The sequence below is a fragment of the Diachasma alloeum genome, unplaced genomic scaffold, assembly GCF_001412515.2.
Source record: "Diachasma alloeum isolate Michigan unplaced genomic scaffold, Dall2.0 Dall_scaffold_00199, whole genome shotgun sequence".
NCBI lineage: Eukaryota > Metazoa > Arthropoda > Insecta > Hymenoptera > Braconidae > Diachasma > Diachasma alloeum.
In genome coordinates, this window is record NW_021680364.1 from 517,191 (window position 1) to 540,106 (window position 22,916).

General features: G+C 35.4%; 1 protein-coding gene across 1 annotated transcript; it reads right to left on the reverse strand.

The window, feature by feature from the left end:
• Positions 1-1,382: 1,382 nt before the first annotated feature.
• LOC107035586 (innexin shaking-B) lies at positions 1,383-20,231 on the reverse strand. The gene is made up of 6 exons (XM_029125910.1): positions 19,566-20,231; positions 11,520-11,858; positions 4,856-5,075; positions 3,126-3,415; positions 2,545-2,798; positions 1,383-1,466 (listed from the first exon to the last, which is right to left on the reverse strand). Exons 1-5 carry the CDS (start codon positions 19,926-19,928, stop codon positions 2,550-2,552), a joined length of 1,461 nt encoding a protein of 486 aa, XP_028981743.1. The 5' UTR covers positions 19,929-20,231; the 3' UTR covers positions 1,383-1,466; positions 2,545-2,549.
• Positions 20,232-22,916: the final 2,685 nt, after the last annotated feature.

The window sequence follows — 22,916 nt, forward strand, 5'->3', positions numbered from 1 at the left end:
TTTGCATCCGCCGCGGAATATATATTATTACCACTTCCGCAATGCCCCCGGCTATTTTTCTCCCCCATCCCCTCTCTTATCTGCTCTTCCGTGTTAAAGTGACTTTTTTCTTATTCTCTGTAGAATTAAATTGATTAGGTGATAGATTGGTGGACAAAGAAAAAGATGCTAGAAATTTCATTTTTATTGTGTTCTTTTCTCCATCGTTCTCTGTAATTTCAAATAAATTTTACAGTCCCTTCATGCTCGTTCGTTCGTACATTTTTTTAAATCTTTGAAATTTTAGGTTTCTCAAGAATTAGGCACAATTGAGGATTATTTAGTCATTGAAAAATAAGGCGAAAATGGCAGATGAGTGAAGTGTTTCGATAGAATTAATCTGTCATTGAAACTGTATTTTTATATTTCGAATTTTAGGATTGAATAGAATTTTGTGAATCAACGATACGTAAATTTGAAATGTCCTTTTGCATCCGCCGCGGAATATATATTATTACCACTTCCGCAATGCCCCCGGCTATTTTTCTCCCCCATCCCCTCTCTTATCTGCTCTTCCGTGTTAAAGTGGCTTTTTTCTTATTCTCTGTAGAATTAAATTGATTAGGTGATAGATTGGTGGACAAAGAAAAAGATGCTAGAAATGTTATTTTTATTGTTCTTTTCTCCATCGTTCTCTGTAATTTCAAATAAATTTTACAGTCCCTTCATGCTCGTTCGTTCGTACATTTTTTTAAATCTTTGAAATTTTAGGTTTCTCAAGAATTAGGCACAATTGAGGATTATTTAGTCATTGAAAAATAATATAATCGCGTCTTTGGTCCTCCACACCACAGTGATTACAAAAAATAAGGCGAAAATGGCAGATGAATGAAGTACTTTGACAGAATTAATCTGTCATTAAAACTATCTTTTCATATTTCGAGTCGATAGTCACATTTTACTCCTTCGAAGTATTAAAACAATTGTAACAATCTCCTGATCTGACTAGAAGAGGACTAGATTCGTCGGTTCATCTGAAGCCAATTAATTTAAACTTAATCCTAGAATTGAATGAAACTCTGTCAATCAACGATTCGTAAATTTCAACTGTTCATTTGCGTCGTTGACTCGTCGCAGCACAATTGCAATCGAGAAGGCACGTCTTTAACTTTGGCACTTGCACAATGAAATTACAATCTCGTTTATTCTGCTCGACGATGGGTGAACAGACGAAGGCAGTCAGAAAGAATGTCTTTTGAAACCCGTTTCCATCTTGGAAAGGCAACTGGACGATTCAATGCAACCAGTTCGGTACTTTGAGATACGAAACATCACGTGGACATCGTTAATGTTCATTCGGTTTTTTTTATTCACGGTATCATTCTTCTCTCGTCAAACACTTCCTAGTTCATTCATTATCATCTCGGGGATGTGCATGATACTGGTGATGGTTTCGTGTGGAAATTCAAGGAGGAAGGCGGAGGCGGCTGGAAAAAAAATATTCAATTTATTTTTCATTGAAGGTTCGACGATATTTTGAACATCCTTTGGATTCAATTTTCTTCGGTCTTTTCGGACGCGAACTGATGAGAAAATTTTATTATTAAAATTTGGAAAAATTGAATCGCAAAAAAACTTTTTCAATGTGAATTAGGAATTTATATTTAACAATGTTATGGCATTATAAATAAGAATGTAAATTGGTTAGACTATATTTGTGCCATAAAATCGATTGTTTATAAATTATTTACAGGAAAATATCGTAATCTACCAATAGGAGAATTTCGCGTGAATTTTCTTCAATTTTGTGGAAACGAATTAATGAAAACATTTATTTTGATGAAGGTTTTTTCATTGAAGATTTGTATTGAAAAAGCTTTCCATCAATTTTAATTGACGAAATTGTACGGATTGACACGATTCAATTTTTTTTCGGAAATCAGCGAATGCAAATTTCTTTGGAAAATCCCCGAATTTTCCAAATGCTGTTGAGAACTCCAGAATTTTCTCAATTTTTTCCTAAAAATTCCCGAGAATTTTCTTAAAATTCTCAGAACGGTATTAAAATCCTGAGCTTTTGACGCACAACAAATCAAGACCAATTCTTTCTCCAATAATTGATGGTCAATAAGTTTTGTGAAGATGGGAAATATGAAGGAAATTTAATATTCTTTAATTGAGTGAAAATTTTTTTATTGAGAAAAATAATTTCAAATTTATGTCAACTAAAAAAATAATTTTCAAAAATTTACCTCGATGACGGTTAATGCATTAAAGATTTGTCATTAAAAACCTATCAATTCTTCTAAAAAATCTATCAATTTTAATAGAAGAAATTGTACCGATCGAAACAAATCAATTTTTTTCTGTGAATGCAAAATTCCTTTGAAAAATCCGTAATTTTCCTGAAATTCTCAGAACATCATTAAAACCCCGAGCTTGCGCTGCACGACAAACCGAGACCAATCGCTTCTGACAAATTTAACATTGAATGCACTTCAAAACCGTTTTAATGCCAAATAGCAGAAAGTCCCTAATCTACTGTGCAGTAATGAATCATCGCACCTGCATCAGGCCTCTTGCAGGTCTCCTTTTGTACCGGGCACACCGTGTTGATGCCTCGTAGCCAATTTGTTCGCCAATTCGTGCATCACATCTCGGTAGATGACAGTGTCCAAATTTTCGCCGAGCATGTAGAGGAGAAACCAGTCCCCAACTTTGCTTCGACGGACTATCGTTTCCACTGCGTCCCTGCGGACGAGACGAAACCGCAGGCGGAGGAGGTATACTCTGGTGCGAGGGGAAAATATTATGACAATCTATAAAAAAAAATTAGTTCCGTAATTAATACAGTTATAATTAACAAAAAATTATTATCATCTTTATTTTAAGTTTCAGTTCATATTAATTATCAAATAAAACTACAAATTAAAAAATAATCATTTTTGCTCAATTTAATTCCGATTGCCATTGATGTTAATAATTGAAAAATCATATAGATTTTAATTTTTTCAACTATTAATGGCAATTAAAATTGAAATAAAATAGAAATTTGAATATAAAAAATGAATAAAAATTGAAAAATATTACTTTTTCATTTAATTACATTTTTTATAATTTTTTAATTGCAATTAGTAATGACTCACTCTGTACAAAACAGTCACAAGACTGAGAATCCCAAGAAATAGGAACCAGAACCACAGGAACACATAAATCTTCTCGTTGACAACATTCAACGGAAGTATGCAAACAGCGTCGTGTCTCTCCACCTCTCCACTGACTCCGTACTTGTAAAAAGTACACTTGGTCATCCTTGGAAAAACATAGATCATGGGATCGACACGATCCTCCTGATCCGACTCTATGAACCTCAGTACATCGATGCCAAATGTGAGAAATGCACCGTCGAAAAAGCGATTCATGAGGAACATCTGACCTGTGCATAAAAACTAAACTCAACAATTGCTTTGGGAAGGTGCACCCGAGAGAAAATTTCGTAGAATAACCTGGCGGATTTGATGGAAAATTCTATTGAATTTTTATTGAAAATTCGGTTATTTTTTCGCCGATTCTACTGAAGAATTTTGCGCCTTTACTATGCAGTTTTCTAATAAAAAATGTCCAATAGAAATTGTTTTATAGAAAAAATCAATTGATTTCATTTTTCTATACGAATTTTGCTATTGAGACATTTTCTATAGAAATTCCTCGACATGAATTTTTCGAGTTTTTTTTTCGCTCTATTTTTCTTCGTTTTTCTTAAGAAAATTAAACAAAATAATTTGGAAAATAACAGCCCAGGATTTCTATAGGAAATATCTCAAGAGAATAAGTTGTGTAGAAAAATTGAATTCTCCAGATTTTTTCCACTGAATATTTTTCAGTTCCATTGAACATTTCTGTTCTATACGTGGGGTGGTGATCAAAAGATTATGATGATGAGTGTTCATTATAACTTTCATTGCTTGGTCCCATTCGGCGCGAGCCAAGTGGGTTGGTGCCAAATATAATCGGACATTGTAGGAATTGCTTTCATTCAGAGGAACATTAATGCTGCTATTGTTTATTGTTGCACGATGATTGTTTCGACTTGACCAATACAACAAATTGTTATTCTGAGATTTATTTCTTGTCAAATAATTTATGATTAATGGGCTGCTGTGAGGGTGGAAAATTGAAAGGGAATTTATTTTTTCTTAGTTGAGCAAATGATTTTTTTTTATCCAGAACAATAATTTTTTCATTTAACTCGATGGAGGTCAATTTATTAATAATGTCTCCTCACGTGATTCAATTCACAAATTCGATGACTAAAAATGTATTGCCTTAACAATAACAAAATCTTCCCATCACTTTCCTTCAAATTCCATATAACCCTATTAGAAAATTAAATTAAAATTCATGGAATCAACATTTCAAGAATTATTTTTTGTAATCGCATGAAGTGAGAGAACGCCCACGTACGCGAATGATGAAATTCAACAGTGGCTCGATGGCTCGGCTCATTAATAAAGATGGCGGTTGCCCTCACCTCGCATTTTCAACCATTTCCCAAAATTATTTATCCCCTCCAGATCACCCTCCCCTCACTTCATCCTATTCCCACAAAATGAACAAATTTTTTAAGCCATCCCCCAGATTTTTCCACCCCCTTTTGGCCGAGAATTCACGGCGCAAAGTTTCCCCCGCATTTCAGCAGTTTTTCTCACTCCCAACGCCTCTTAAAAACCCTCTGTCAATCGTAATAAAAAGATGTTTGTTTTGTGTTTTACGTTAACTTGTGTTTGAATGTAATGGACAAAGCAGAACCTCAGTTTTTCCACGCATTAACCCCCCTCCAGGTCCTCTTATTCACATCATCCTTTTACCAACTCACCGACGACGTTCAGCAAGGCAAGCACTTCGCAGAGATAATATCTGTAGGCCCACCAGTTGTGGTAGCGTAGATTTTCCCACAGATAATCGAGAAGCATTTTCTTCTTCTGCTTCTTCTCGACCTCGGAGCAAAGACCGATGTCGAGGTCCATCATCAGGGCGTGAATCTTGCCGCCCTCCCAGCCCTTCCACAACCATCTTGGTGTATAAAACAGTATTGCCTGGAAGTAGATAAAAGCGAGAGGTCGGGTGATTATTTCACGGTTGGTTTGGGCTTTTTAATGGCGAGGTCAGCATCACATTAATTACAGAAGGCTGGGGGGAAAAATGATGAATTCTTCGGTGATCAGTGTTACTGATAGATGAAATATGCTGACGGGGATTGGCTGGGGGAAATAGTAAATAATGGTTGTAATGGAAATCGTCTGGAGGATTTGTTATAAAATCTTCATTCTTGCAATTTTTATTCAATTTTTTCGGAGCACTAGTATTTGAATAGAAATTATAGTTAAATGAGGTGGATTTTCCGGAATGAATGAAACGAAGAGAAAAGGTTACGGAAATTTGTCATTTATTTGGAGAATATTTTGAAAAAATTAAACGAAGACATTCTAAATAAATTTGAATTCACAATTTGATGAAAAAATCAATTGAGGACTGCGAATTTTAGTTCAATTATTCTGTCAAAATAATAAAATTTGGGTAAATTGGGGGATTGAGTGCTTGATTAACTGAAGATTCAGGGTAATTTGTTGCTGATTGTTCATATTTTCACTGGAAATTTAATTCCGTTGTCTTCCATTGAATTTTTCGTGAAATAATGTTTAATTAATTCTGTGCGTCACTCTCTCCGTAATTTAAGAAATTACCTATTGTTATTCTAAGAATATATTTCACTTCAACTAAATGGATTTTTGGCACTCAATTTTCGAGATTTTCCTCCTTAAATTGAGCAACCAATTCCGTATTGTTTAAACAATGCATGTGAGAACTGAGAGTTTTCTTAAAACAATAACTTTATTTAAAAAATTGAATACTTTTTCTTCGGTAATAATTCTGACTATATTTTCCTCTCCGTGTATCACATTGTTAAGAAATTTTGGCAGCAATTTTCGATCTACTTCTTGGAAATTTTGATCGCGTTATAGTTCCACTGAAATTCCAAGGAAATTCGTCATTGAAAATCCGAAATTTTATGCAAAAATCTATAAAAACCGTAAATTTTAATTTTATTCAAAACAAAATATATTTTAAGTAAATTAAAAATACATTAAAATTATATTAATATATTAATATTTTTAATACACATTTTTTCATATTAAATTTTCATTTTATTAATCCAATCATTTCATGAGAATTACTAAAAATGAATAAAATTCAAATAAATTGCTGCATTATTTTGGAATTCCATGACTATTTCTCCGAAATGGATTGCGATGTCACTCCTAAAAATTACAAATAAAAAATCCACGAAATTTCAATGCTTTCTCCCACCACTTCAATTATTTTCTGCAATTACAAAACCCCGAGGAAAGAATGATGAATTCCTCTCCGATCAATATCCCCGATAAATAGAAATACTCAGCGATCCCGAGGCCCTGCTAAGGAAATCATAAATAACCATTTTGCACTCGTAACTCGCAGTTAATTCGCTGAAATTTACAGCGTTATATATTTGCTTTAATAGAAGAGTAACGAGAGTGCGCGTGTGGGGGTAGGGGTATGTGCCTTGCACGTTGAAATTTTTCGTCATGCCCCGCCGAAGGAGTCATAAACCAATTCCACAAAGCCACTTGGGCTGCGGTTACACGTTTATCCGCAGTCAGCGCTGAATTATTTTTCACACTTTTGTAATAACATTGGGGGAGAGCGATGTGTCCTCATTTAGACGGAGGTCTGGCCCCGGGGGCAATTCCATTGTCTCGGTCGCTCACTCGTGTCCAATATTTGTTTTCACGAGCTCGGGGTATCCTTACGAAACTTCGGACAATGCCGGGAGGGATTTATTTTCGGGGATATCAGCTGGCATGTGCATACGATTTCTTTTGTTTCGGGAGGGGAGAGTCACACGAGTTTGAGGAGGAACAAATGTTGTGGAGATTCAACGAGAATTATTCGTTTCATAATTTAATTTCCATTTTCATTTTCATTATTAATTTTTGGTAGTAACTGTGACATTTGGATTATTCTTCTTTCAAATCTTGAAAACTTCATTGTTATCTTTATTTTTAGTATTATTTGTTATTATTTTTATGGGAAAATGAAAGAGTGGAATTCATTGCAATTTATACACGCAAGAATGTATTATAAAAATAAATAATAGAAAAAAAATTGAGATTTAACCATTTCCAATCATCAAATTTGTCAATTAAATTGTTTCAGAAAAATTTGCACAAAATTATAATTTTTTTAATATTCGTTGTTCATTAATAAATCATTGAAATTGTTCAAACTTTTGAAAACATTATTTTTTAGGCATGAATTTGATTTCTGGTAAGATTCTGAAAATTAATAAATTTGTTGCGGTTCCGAACAGATGATTTTTATGGTGGACAATTGATTGTTCATAAATTACTTATAAAAAATGCCCGTTACTTTCTAAAAATGCAATTTTTAAAATTATTTCATCAATTTTCCTCCAAAAATAAAGTTTTTAATTTTTTTTTTCAGATTTTTCAAATGTTTTCTAATGGTTCTTAGGGTTTAATGGGGCTCAAATGGAAGCTCTGATCTGCTTGTTCGATTGTACAAGTAGAAAAGCAAAAGTAATTGGATATCCTTAAGGATAAAAATAAATGATAAGAGAAAAATCATTGCACAATTTTTAATTTTTTGTCAATTACCTTTCAATTTTTAAAGTAACCTGATCATCACCCGTTGAAAATTGTTGACAATTGTTGAAAAATAAAGGAAGTGATCAATTGATTTTCTATAATAACGATCAATTTTCTCGATTTTTCACAAGAAGAAATGAAGAAAAAATCAAATGATAAATTTGAAGAAATGAATGAATGTATGATTCACATCAATTAATTTTTGAATTATATTTTTCAGATTGATTTTGAAGCGTGTGAACTATCTTTATTAGCGAAAAATAAATTGATGTTGTCAATCTAGTCGATATTGTCATGAAACCTCCGATAACTCATTATCTTCACTGTAGCTGATCCTTCAGAATCTGTCGGCTCTTTATTTCACTAGCAGCTCATCCGGATTTATACCGTTCGTCTCCCCGAGGCAGAAGGTCCTCAGTAAATTCCAACACGTCTTTCTAGTTTAATAAAAATTTTATGGGATTCTCATTGGGAAGTTCGTAAAATTCGCTCAAATTTTATGATGTTCATGGAGTGTGAGATGGATTTTATGGGGTGGTTAAAGTTATTTAAAGTACCAAGTGAGACAGCAATGAAAATTACATTTTTTCCATGAACCGGCCATTTTAACTATTTTTTTTCCATAAAAAATACTTTAAACGTTTCTGTTACTCAAAACTTTCTCGAAATCAAGTTAATTTAATTAAAAAAATATTTTAAAAATAAATTCCAATCATTAATTATTAACCTTTATTAATTATTAATTAAGATGAAAAAATTATCAACAGATACTGAATATTTTTCTCCCCCCGGCCAATTAATTATTCGGAATTGCCATTCCCGAGAACCACAAGCACATCGAGATTCCTCCCAGCTCCAATTACATTGTTCCCCCAAGCCCCCAGCACTTCAATAAATCCAAAAGAAATCCCCTCCCAACATAAGCAACTTATTCAACCGCCTTTATTCCCTAGAAATCTTTACTTCGAAATCATCGGTAGTTGCACTGTGGAATCTCCAGGCCGTTAATTACCGGATATCATGCAGCATACTCATGAAAGGCGAAAGATATCTTTTATCCACCCGAGTTGGACCTTTCCCCCTGTGGAAAAATCAAAAGCACAGGAGCGTGTAATGCCATTGGAACGTGTGGATTCCGCTGCTTGTGGATAGAGAAAGACACTCGGTGGATCGTTAATTACATCGGTGGATGTGTGCTATGTTCATTCCTTTCAACCATCCAGCGAATTATGGTATTGAGCTACTGAGTCATTAATCCAACACCCCAAGAAGCTATCGCAAGATATTCATATTCAGAATAAGAAGAAATCGGGAGATATATGAAACTCAAGTAAATAATCGGGGGGATCTACACGTAAATCACAGAAAACACGCAAAATTCAGTTCCTTATCCGTTCATTCTGAGTAAGACGCAGGTTTTCAACCTCAGTTCAGAGCTTTTTATCAACCTTACCGAGAAACTATATGAAACTCATTTATATTGATTAGAAGGTCACTATCAACCTTCATTGAAAGCTCTTTGTTGAACCTCACTAATAGCTTTTGTTGGATTTTTATATAAAGCTAATCAATAAAAGCTGTTCATCAATTTCAATTTAAAGCAATTTATCCACCTTCATCAGTCGTCTTTTACGTTTTGAAAAAGCTCATGTCAACCTCCCTCAAAAGCTATTTATCATTTTCAATGAAAAATGTTTGATTAATCTTGATAGAAACCCATTTTCATGATGTTAATAAAAAAATCTCATTACTTCCAACGAAAAGGTTTTTATCATGTCCAAACGGAGTTTTTTTCAACGTTATTTGCATGTTGACTATCAATCATTAGTAAAATAATAATAATGAAAATCTTGATGGAAAAGATGACAAAATAAGCTCTTTGCTTATTTATATTCATATTGATTAGAAGCTCTTGTCGAACTTTCATCAGAAGCTTTCATCAACCTTCGTCAACCTCGTCGTCGTTACCAATTGAAAGCTTTTTCGTGATCCTAATTGGAAACGTTCTATCAATTTTGATGATAAGCTTCAAGGATCAACCTTCAATTCATCAACCTTCATCAATAATTTTTTATGGTTTAAAAAAGCTCATATCAACCTCCGTTAAAAGCATTCCATCTCTTCAATTCTGAGACTCACAAAATCCATTGCCGAAAGGCCAGTTTCTATTCATTTATTTTTACGATTAAGAGCTTAATATCAACCTCAATTCAAACCTTTTTCATCAACCTTGAAGAGGATCTCTTCTTCAAATTTATTCATAATCATTAAATATCTAGAGCAACTTTAAATTGAAGTTCTTCATTAACCTTCATTAATGGTTTTTTTATTCTCCGAAATCTTTTTTAATGGAAAGCTCTCCATCTCAATTGCAAGCTCTTCATCAACCGCAATCAAACGCTTTTTATCAACCTCAAATGTGAAAATCAAATAAAAGTGATTGCCGGAATTTCAAACTAAATCATAGAAAACACGAAAAACCAGTTCTTCGCGGAATCTCAGAGGTTGGTCGTGTGAGAGGACTCCGAGAATACGGAACAATGGAAGGATGATACGAGCCTGGGAAGGCCACTAATTCCGGAATATTCCAGTGCCCCCACCACTCACTTCTGTCCCTTGTCTCGCATTTTCCAAAGGAGATTTTTTCACTATTCGTGTCAATGAACTTGTCGAATGGATGTGTACGTACTGAATAATGCAGTGAATGTGTCCCGCGGTTGAATTCACTTTTGCCATCTCGAGGCTGTAGTTGGATTGGTGCCAAATGTGGTAATGCACAGTGCGTGGGGATGGGGGGGATTTTTTATTTGGGACTGGTTGAGGTTTTCGGGCTGTGAGTGCCAGCAAAAAGACGGTTTAGGGCTTTGAAATCGTTAGGAAATTGATTTCTTCTATTTTTAGAAGTTATTTTCAGGGAAAATTGTGAACGATTTTTTTGTGGCTCAATCATCTTGTGACATTCTTTTCTAAAAACGGATATTGATGGGCAGTTGGAGATTTTTATTTGTGGAATTCTGAAATTTCCAACAATTTTTTCTACGATTTTTCGTTAATCAATTCTTAATTTTAGATTGAATTAAAATATATTTCTCTGAAATAAACTAGTTATTTTTACTTTTCCGGGACTTTTAGTCTTCAAAAAAACAAAATTCTACGAAAAATAATTCTCTCAGCTTTTTCCCGTCTTGAAAAAAATGGTCATGAATAAAAATTGCTAAAAAAAAATTTCCAAGATTCGATAAAAATACAATCCCTTTTTTCAATTGATTGTTGATAATCAATTTAATTGAAAAAAGCGAAACGACCGATGAGAATCTGTGTCCCGATCAATCAACTGTTAAATTTTCATATTATAATAAATGATTTGCTCATGTTCATAATTGCAATTCAATTCCTTCTAGAACACACTTTAGAGTGAATTTCTGGAATTCAATATAATCTCATAATTTTATTATGAGATAATCTCATAATTCTAGCTATTAATTCTACTCAACTTTGTTCGAAGAAAACGTTAGTAAGCGCAATATTAAGAAAGCAGAATTATTCTGTTTTCCTTTGCCCTAAATGATTTGGACAATTATGATTCGTTCATTCATGTTTCATAGAATGGGATTCAATTCTCTTTTGTTCGTCAGGCGGACTTCATGAAAATTCGACGCAAGACGATTGCACTCATGAAAACTCCCTTACTTTCTCCATTCGTTCGAGATGTCCCCCCCGTTCGAGTTTTCATTTTCGATTCGAGGTACTGCCCCTGCTTTTTTTGTATAAAACATTATCGCTAGAATTTAACTACCAATTATTTATTTCTCTGTGTTGAAACCTTCTTACTTGAAGCAGCAGAGCGAAAATCACCCACTGATAATACTTGTGCTGCTTGACCAGAGGATGATGATCGTGAACATGAACATCGGTTTTGCTGTTTGTAACACCAGGGTATGGCACAGCGCGTCCAATCGTCACATTGAATGCATTGATCATGCTGTATGTCGTGTGCAGCCAGCAGAAAGTCTCGAGGACTTCCTTGTCGACAGCGCCGGAGCTCTCGCAGTGAATTGGTGAGCCCGATATACTCTTGCATGCTAGGGTCAGACAGCCCGCGAGTAAAAATGCCACTGTTGCGCGATAGTGAAGGCGAAATATGAAGGTATCCTCTGATGCCCTCTGGACCTTGAAGAGAGATCTGAGGGAGCCAAAGATATCAATCATCTTCAGCATTATCGGCATAATCGGGGTGGTGCCTGTCGGGCTCTAGCACGTGAGTCTCAATGGAGTCATTTTTTTTCTTCGTGAAAATATCATCTGCATTGACTTCACTTGTTCACTTCAACTGATGCACTGCTGGTGTTTGTCACACACTGATCCGTGGGATTCATGGAGATTCTGCGGAATGACGGGGGCGAAAAAATTCTATTGGGTTTCTATTGAACATTCTTTTTGTTTTTGGCCGATTCTATTGAACAATTCCGCAGAAAATGCGGAGTTTTTTCTACAGAAAATGTAACGGAAAAATTATTTTACTGGAAAAATTAGTGGAATTTCATATTTCTATACAACTTTTTCTATAGGAATTTCTTGACGCAAATTTTGTAAGTCTTTTCCACTCTTTTTTTATTTTTTCATTGGTAATTAAAAATAAAAAACTCGGAAAATTTTAATCGAGGAATTTCTATAGAAAATCTTCTAAGAGAATAATTTGAATAAAAATCGAATTCTATTGATTTTTTCTATAGAAAATTTTTTCCATTGAAGATTTCCATTTCCATTGAGAAATTATTTTATTGAAAAAATCTGTAGAGTTTCAACTTTCTATACAACTTTTTCTATTTAAACATTCTCTATAGAAATTCCTCCACATGAAGTTTCCAAGTTTTTTCCACTCATTTCTTTCATTTTTTATTGATGAATGTAAACAAAAGACTCAGAGAAATTCAGCCGAGGAATTTCGAAAAATCGAATTCCATATTTTTTTTCTATAGAATATTTTCTATTAAAAATTTCTATTGAAACAAAAAAAACACGTAGATAAGCTGCAGAATTGTTTAGTGGAATCAACCAAAACTGATATAAAAATCAATAGCAGTTTGAATTCACTAGAAAATTCTTTCTATCAGAATTCTTCGGCATGAATTTTCCAAGTTTTTCCACGCCATTTTCCTCCTCTCTCGATTAACAAAATCGAAACAAAAAACTTAAATAAAAATTTCAGCTGAGGAATTTCCATAAAAAATATCTCAATCGAATAAATTGTATTAAAAAAGGGAATTCCTTTCATTTTTTTTCTGTAGAATATTTTTCGTTGAACATTTCTATTGAAACTAACAGAAAATTCAGTAAAAATCCAATAGAATTTTCCAACGAATTCGCTAGGTTTTTCCGTGAAATTGTTTCGTACGTGGATTGCTCTCGATGATCCTGACGATGATGATTATCCCCCCTGGATATGATTTTCAACACTCTGACAAAGTACATTATTTTGGGTAGTTTTGGGGGAAAGGGGGAGTCTTCGGTGCACTGGGGGAGCGAAACACGTGGAACACAGAGGCAACCTGTCACAAGACTGACTGGACTTGAGAGGCATCCCTTGGCCTCGACCAATACTTGGGGTTGTGCACATAACTCATATTATTCGCGAGTTTCGAGTATTAGGTATGAGTCGTCATGAGTGCGAGGGGTGGGGGTATGCTTGGGGGAGAAGTAAAGGTTTTTGAGGGGTAAAGAAAGCGTTTTTGGGGGTTTTCAAGGCTACAAAATCCCCAAACCAACAAAATTGGGGGATTTTTGCCATGTTTTTTTTTTTGAGTGAGATTTTCGGGGCCATTTTTATGCATTTGGGGTTTATTATTTTTTGAAAGGATTTTTCCGAATGCATGGAACCATAATTAGCTATGACTACTCAATTTATTATGAATAATCAATATTTTTAATAGTTAATTAGTACTATCTGTTCAAAAAATTAATAATTTTTTTTTTTGAGTTTTTGTCATTCAACAAATAACATTCAATATTCATTTCATCATTGAATTTCCGTTGTATTACGTTCGAATAGAATCGATGATGCACATTCAATACGTATTTGTTATTTTTTATGGCAAAAACATGACTGTTTTGAGAGTCTCCGTGATAATGAAATTGTGCGACAAAAGTGTGGAACAAAAATCGTATTCAGCACCATCCAAATTACATTTTACAACATCACATTTTTTTCTAAATAGTAATTTCTTCAAATAAATGAAACGAATTATTTAAAGGTGTAACAACTTTTGTCTTTTAAGAAATAAACTTCTAGAAACATTTTAAAAATTAATTAATTAACAAATTACGATTTTGGAAAAATTATTTCTGGAGGAGAAAAAGTATTTTTCGTTAATTAAATTTGAATAACTATTCGCTATTAATAGGTGAAGCCTCCCAATTCTTTATTTAGACTCTCTAAATTATTTCCCAATAAAAAAAAATTTCCAACGGTTCGAAATGAAAAACCCCGTGGAAAATTCAAAACTTCAAATACTAAAATCATGAAAACCAATGAATTAAAAAAATACAGTAAAAATTAAACCAAAATTAAAACATTAAAAAATGAAAAATAAAATGACAATTTTTTCATTTTCCAAATTTTTGTGGCACTTGCCTCCCAAAAAGTACAATTTTTACTAGCATCGTTGTATTTGTCGCTCTCAAATTGACAGTCACCCCACCTCGTCAGACCAAATCCCCAGATTTCCCCGAAAAAAAACGTCATGAAACCAAAAACCCAGAGATTAGGCATCAGAGACCAAACAGGAGAGTGAATGCATGGCATCCGGGTCATTGTCAACCTATAGTTAGAGTCACGCGTCAACGCGGAGAGGTGTTGAGCACTGCAATATTCCGTGGGAGACCTTATTACGGCCTCGACCGATTAAAATCTCCCCTTTTCGCTGGTACTCTTCCTCCTTTCCGCAACCACACCCAAGTCAATCCTCCCAAACCCTCGCGGAGAAGAAAAGTTTTGATTTTCAGAGACATGTCCGTGATTTCTCGGAAGATATCACAGATTTTCAGGAATTTATTCCCAATTATCCACGACAATATCTCTCATTTTCAGAGTCACATTATTGATTCGCATTTTTAATTTAAAAAATTTAATAGAAACCCCTATTAAATTCTAATGAATTTCTATTGGAACTCTATAAGAATTCTCTTGAATACTATTGAAAGAATTTTCCAAGAATTCTACTAAAAAAATGAATATATTTTTCTATAAAAATTCTTGAGCACAAATTTTCCAAGTTTTTTTCGCAGAATTTTTATTCGTTTCTCATCATAAAATCGAAGAAAATCCTAGGTTTCTCTATTGATGGAGTCAATCACTGACTTTCAGTGACTTGACTTTGGAGTCAATCACCGAATTCCAGTGACAAAAATCCCTCACAATCAGGGTGATTTCACTCGCTGCCCACTAATTGGCGCTAAATTCCCCAAAATCAGTGACACATCGCTGAAAACGAAACCATTTTTTTCTCTGTAACTGTGAACCCGTGGATTCGACTCCACTCGTACGTATACACACACGAGGTCCACTTGGAGCCATTCAATATACTTCTCCAGCTATTCTTGGACACATGAATAATACGAATAATGTCGTCAGGAATAATTTATCGATGGAATACGACTTTTATTGTCAACTTCAAGAGAATTTAAACTGAATCAACAGGGTACGTCTAATTTATGGAGTAATCTTCATCAGAATAAGGTGATAATTAATTTGAACATATAAACGTCTCTTTGATGGAATTAATTTTCGTTATATTTCAGAGACTTTTCAAGACATTTTAGATATTCATTAAACAATACGCTTTCATTTCGCCTCAATTGTTTCATGAGAACTAAATTGAATACAAATTATTATTATCATTATTATTATTATCATTATCATTATCCTATAAACAATTACTTAATGAATTTATCTATTCACTTTCTATCAAATAGGAAACGTCTGGAAAATCTCCAAATTTTTTTAAACTAAACTTGTTACTTTTTTTTTTAGTGTGAACGGATGTTATTTATAGAGTAATCGCCAGAATCAAGTGATAATTTATCCAGATATAAAAACTTAAACTTCCAAGACTTCTCAAGATGTTGCAGATATTTATAAAATAACACGTGCGACATTTATTTATAAAACAATACATTTCCATTTTTTAATACAATTTATTCTGTTTGAAAATGTTTGTCAGTTGAATTCTTCGAGTGTGAGCGATCAAATAAATACGGTTATCGTTATTATTATCATTATCATTACGATTATGCGATTCACTTTCTTTTTAATATTCAGATGAAATAGGAAACGTCTGGAAAATCTGTAATTTTTTAAAAATTAAACTTGTTATTTTCTTTTTATTGTGAATGAATTTTGTTTGGAGAGTAATCTTCAGAATCAAGTGGTAATTTATTTAAATACAGAAACTTTAATCTCGACGACTTCTCAAGACATTCATAAAACATTCATAAAATACCACGTAAAAAAATTATTTATAAAACAATTAATTTCCATTTTTGATACAATTTATTCTGCTCGAAATATTTTATCACTTAAATGTTTCAAGCGCGAGAAAAACATAAATACGGTTATAATTATTATTATTGTTTATTGTGTCATTTTTTGAAATTGAATCTTGCTGTTAAAATGAACACGTCTTAACAGCAAACATTTTTTAAACAAAAATTCGTTATTTTTAATTTTACTCGTGCTATTGAACAAAGTAATCATGACCCTCGTACTCTATCTCTAAGTAATACGCTTAGGGTTTCCTTCTTGGCAATGAACTAGATCTAAGACACTGCGGTAAGTAGAATGAGTAACAATAGTATCTTTCAACTCAACACCCACACCAGACACACAAAACCGTAGTGTCTTCAAACGAACTAGTCCATCGATTTCAGATAGCAAATATTCAACGACACGAAATTTCCCCTCGCCCTGCCCTCCTCGACGTTCACTCCCTATTATTGTCAATGCAACTTCCGAGCGTCTTATCGGGCTTTCCACACTGGCCCCTTGGCCATGCAAATTTCACGGATTTTCGGATGATACCGGGGAAAATTTCAACATTGAGAGATACAACAGGGGCCGAGGTGGGGCGTGCTCCAAGTTCGATGTAAGTAGGCCACAACGTCATGTATACACTCGTTTAAATATTCCATCCATGTTCATACACTGGCACTCGGTGTTTTCGTGCTTTTCCTTCTGTTGAAATATTTTTTTCATGAGTTTAAAGACCGTTTGAATCACGTGCACTCTTGCTCTCTCGAGTGGGAATTCCACCCGGTTGAACAGGCCGGCGGGGGAAGGGGGGGGGAAGGGGGTTCTCGACGGAAAATCCACTTTAAGGCGCACCGGGGAGGTCCCGAGACAACTGTTTACCCGAGTAAAACGTCAGATGGAAGATAAATCCACTGTAAAACGGGTTTTTCTCATTGATGGGGCTAGAAGTATCTTGCGGGGATATTGATTTTTCGTGGGTTTAGTTAATTGGGTTTTCGTTGGGGACTTTGTGGTGAGTTTTTAGCAAACAATGGGATGCGCTGGAAAGGTATTGAAGGGGCTGGGGTAATTAATTTTTTTCAGGTGAGGATATACAAGTATTTTGGAGATTTTTTCCTCAGTGAAATGTTTTTCTAGTTTTGTAGTCGAGTTTTAGAGCTTTCATTTGACCTGAGTTTCCGGACATTTTACAATGGTTTTATTATTTAAACTTTGCAGGTCTGAATTTGAATCTCGATGTGGAACCGTTAGGGAATATTGTTAAAATCTGGCAAAAAAAATAGAAAATTGCAGTTTTTGGAAATTACGCGAATTTTTTATAAATAGTTTATTTATTTATTTATTTATTTATAAATTTATTTATAACTAATGTTTAAAATAATAATAATTCGGTGCAAAATGTCATTCGAATGATGCTGAAAAGATATAAAATTCTAGAATTTTACACGGAGAGAAATTTTCTAGAAAAATTCTAGTACGAGTACTGGAAAAAGCACAATCCACCGGCTGTGAAAAATTTTAGTGCTGTTAAGATAAAATTTCTGGGGATTTCTGTACAATTTTCACAGAAATACGGGGAAAAATTCACGTTTTCCCCAATAAAATTTCTAGTTCCGGCACTGGAATTTTTTCCTGGCCGTCACTTTGCGCCTCTTTTCCCGTGTTAGCACTAGAATTTTTCTAAAAAATTTCTCTCCGTCTAGAAAAAAACTCTTCATTTCACGGAGAGAAATGTTCAGTAAAAATTACAGAACTCACAATTCGCTCACCGATTACGGAATCGACTCAGAAAATTGAAGGGACGGTATCGTAATTTTTCACAAGAGATTCAGAGAAAAATTAGGGAACGCTCTGGAAAAATTCCGTGACAGTTCCGTAAAATTTCCTACAACCACATTTCGCTCCAGAATTACGGAAAAGATACGTCATTTTTATTGAATATTTCTCTCCGTGTTGACATGAAAAAAACCCGCGTAAAACCAATGTCAAGTTCATACCGATTTATTGGATGAAAATAAAGTGCATTCAATTCAAATAACCATTTCCGTACGGAATTCAAGGAAAAAAATATTTCCATAAGTCACAAGTCAATCATTTTATCACCGCGATTTCCGAATTTAATTTAAAATCCATTACGATTTGTATATCAAAGTGAACTGTAGTGGCTCTTACCCTCCATACAATTTTCCCGTGACCTTCGGCGTTGAAAATCAACATTTGAAGAATCAACTGGACTGGTTAATACCTCAAACTGCCTCGAATATGGAAGAAACAATTATTGTCGACGAATTTTTCATCGAACTGCGTTATGTACGTGAGAAAGTGGCCATCAGCCCAGAATCCACAATGCGTTATAAATGAATATCCAATATGCCGTAATATTATGCAAGCGAAAAATATTATTCTTCGCTTAAGACTTCAGAAACCCTACAGTGGATAGCGATCCGAGAGTTCACTTTTTATAAGTTCAATATTACTCATGTAACTTTGTGGCTATGAAATATTGCACTTATTTTCACGTTTAATTCAAACAATCTGAAGCTGTAAATCTCGGGATTTTAAACACTTCACCAAGTCAAACGATACTAACCCGTGGAAATCCTGTTAAACAATCTAATGAATGGAGCGCTTGTCTATCAATCCATACAACTTCAACATTAGCTTTAAAATGTTTCATAACATGTCGAGCGTATCAAGATCCGTAAGGAATTGTGGAATTACCTCTATCAATCGAATAAAAAAAGGTTGAACCAAGAAAAAAGTTCACTCTTTAACAACAACAACTTGAAGAGATCGAAACGGACTATTTTCATCTTCATTAGTTTGACAATAGGAGTGTGAAATTTCCCAATTTTTTTTCACTTAAATGATATTTTTTCAGTCTTCAAAATTATGTATACAAATCATACCGTTCGATCAACAGATATTAATGACAAATGAATTTTTGTTAAATTAATTATTTTAATCGGTGGCCGGAGTTTTTTCCTCCAACAAAAATTCCCCGGAAGAAATTCCCCCGTCAAAATTCCCCCGGAAAAAAACCCCCAGAAAAAATGGGAATGGTGTTCATGCCGGGGGAATTTTTTACGGGGGATTTTTTTCCGGGGGAAATTTTTTTTTCGGGGGATTTTTTTCCGGGAAATTTTTTCCGGGGAATTTTTGTTGGGGGAATAAAGTCCGGGAACGATTTTACTCTCTTTAATTTTTGAGCTGATGACTTCGATTTACGACAGAAAATCCTCGCACCCATTAAAAAGCACCTAGCAACTGTCTAATTATTTCTCCATAAACCTATCCTCTTCCTCCACACCCCCAAGATGACAATGACTCAAACTAAAAATCCAAGTTACCTGCAGAAATAGCATGAAGCACACCCACTGATAGTATCTGTACTCCTTCCTCTCGCTCTCCGGATACAATTTTGAATTAGCAACACCTGGAAATGGCACCTCGGAGCCCTCCTTCTTCTTGTAAGCCGATCTTATCGTGTAAGTGCTGTGAATCCAGCAGTAAGTATTCAGAACATCCTCCGGTAAATCCTTGCTGTGAATGCAATCAATCGGATTGCCGACGTACTGTCTCGTCGTGACAATGAGTGAGAAAGCAATCAACAAAATAACCGTCAAACTGTAATGCAGCCGGAAAACAGGTGTGTCAATGTGTATGTGTGAGATCTTTATCAGGCTCTTGAGGCCGCGGAATATGTCCAACATTTTTCGTGGCGAATTACCACGTTGTGATAACTTATCTGTGACTGAATAATAGTGACGGATGCTGTTGCCACTTATTAAATCATTGGTCCTCAGGGGTGTCTCGGGATTATCACTGATATTGTCCAGGTTGATTTTTTATTTCGATGATTTTTTCTACGACCCGTCAATCTCTTCACATGAACCACTCCCAGCGGTTCACCATACGACTTTACACTAATCCAAGGCCACGGACGTTGCATTGCTTGTTATAAATTTTTCTGCTCAATTTTTTTATTGTTTGTTTATGTTGATTTCATGTCTTTAAGATTTTAGGATTTTAGGATTTTAGGATTTTAGGAGTTTAGGAGTATAGGATTTTAGGATTTTAGGATTTTAGGATTTTAGGATTTTAGGAGTTTAGGATTTTAGGATTTTAGGATTTTAGAATTTCAGGATTTCAGGATCTCAGGATCTCAGAATTTCAAGATCTCAAGATTTCAGGATTTTTGATATTCGTCAATTATTCGTTTTATCTTTATCATTCGTTATTACCCGGATACCCGCTGAATCTCGTCATAATTTTTTTTATTTCCTCCACAATCGTCTCAATCCGTCAGACATTTGTCTCAGCCCCTGATTTGTTTACCTCCAGTCCTAAAATCACCAAGCGCAGACTGTGCACCACTTAGCATTGCCACACATCCCCCAGGATTTTCCCACCGACATGTCCTCACCTCCACCTGCCCCTCGTCAACGTCACTCCCATGTGCTCCGCCGTTTTTCTTCATTCGTGACGCGTACGTGGGACTACCGAATACAAAACACCTGTTGCTCACCACGAGACCGACTCTGATATTCAGGACTCTTTTCCTCGCCCGCAAAACCCCTGCACTTTTTCAATTATTCTCGGAGTCACAAAATTCCCCTCATCAATTAAATCACAATTAATTCCGTTGGAGGGGGTCGCAGGGACTAGTTTCGTTATTTATGTCTCAACGGTCTGTTGCAGTATTGTGTAATATAAACAAAATACGAGAGCCTTCATCAAGACTCGGTGAATTTAATTCTCAGTGTCTGATTGATGCCGGAAAAATCCACTAACAAGGCCTCAAGTTTTTTTTCTTTCGTTTGATGTGCGCGCCATTCTATTTTAACGTGTACAAAATGCACATCGGCGACTCCGGGTATTTCACTCTCTCCTCAGCTGTACCGGCCGACGCACTGGGGAAAATATGTGTGCACGACAATATACAGAAATAGAGCGGATAGACTCGTTCTCTTCTTCATCATTACTTTTCATTCCTTTCTGTATCGCTCATGCATTCTTTTTAAATGGGATATTCCGATGCATCAGACGGCAGTTTTTGGGGCTTACACTGGGGCGCGTGCCTGTCAACCTGTCGCAATATTCCGAGATTTTTCCCGCGAGGTGGATTTTCGCGTGGGTGGCTGTGGATCATCGAACGTTAGTCATCCAAGATTTCAGGGAAAGAACTGGCGAGTCGTTTGGCACATGCTGCAGGGTGGGGAGTCGTGGTTCAGTCGGAATGTTTTTTACTCAAGCCGGTGGTGTGTCTTCTTCAACTTCGGATAGTGCAGATTTAGCGCGAAAACACGAGCATCCGTCCAATGGAGATTGCGATAATTGAGCAACACTATTTGTGATTCATGACATGTTATTTAACATTCTCGTCATTCACCCGCGCACTACTGTTACAACCTGGACCGCCACACGCCGGGGATACGAGACTCACTAGTCGCGGGTCTCCACGCTTCTCGGGTGGAAAGGCCCGCCGTTGAGAAGAGGAGTTTTCAGTGTTGGGCTCCAGGAATAGAAACACCCGAAGACCCCGCGCGACTTCAGTTGATGTTAACGCAAGCCGCCGTAAAATCACTTCGGGTGGAGTTGGGATGGCTTTTAACGAAACGAGTGATTAATGACGGCTAATTAATGAGGGTTAATTGATTTTTGTTTATGATTGGGTCAACTGGGCCGTCTTTGATGGAGGATTTCTCGGGATCGGCAGAGTGACTTCCCCTAATTTTTCTTTCATTCTTGAGGTACTTTTCCTGGCTTTAATATGAAATTTGATTTATCGAAATCGCATCGTTGGATCGCGAGATATAGAGGATCAACGAGATGATTGGGGCGCCAACCTCGTGTAATTATCTTAACGAACGTCTTGATAATTCGCCTCATTACGCGTCATGTTTACATCGAGTAATAAATAAGAATCATCAATCACTTGCTTGACACATGATGCCCAGAATCCACGTTATTAGCTCTCGCATCATCGCTCATTCGGGATTTTTTTTTTTCTCTCGATTTTATTTTTATGGCGGCCATGATGAACCCTCCAGGGTCATGTGGCTGTACTGCACGTGTGTATTTTGCGTGTAATAAAATATGGGAAACTGTACATGAGGCATCAAACCACTCAAGTCATTATCTACAACTCGATAACAATTCAGCCATATTGCGAGCGTCCAACAACACAGGTACTCTTTCTCCTTTCGTTTAACGAGTGATTCTATAAAGATTTGCTACAGCTGAATGCATTAATAGAGCTTTAACCGACGTATATGTAATAAACATATTTGAGCGCACGTGCGCATCTAAATTCGTGCATACGAGTGAGCACGCGTTATCGTTAGTTGGTCGTTGCTCTCGGATAATTTATAACTTGATATTTATCAGCCTTCAAAATAGACGTCAGTCATTCTCGATTGGGGGGATGTGATAACACCAGTGGTAGAGGCAAAATAATTTTTGGATTCGGGAGGATTATTAGGAGTGACAGGGGGTGCAGGCGCTAATGAAGGGGATAATTTCATCAGTGTCGAGGTTTGTTTCATGTTTTTGGGAGAGATTTTCATAAAATATTCGGACCAGCATAAAAGATGAAATAATAAAATCATACAATCATAATATTTACTCGATTTTTTAAATCCTAAAATCCTCAAATCTTAAAATCCTAAAATCCTGAAATCCTAAAATCCTAGAATCCT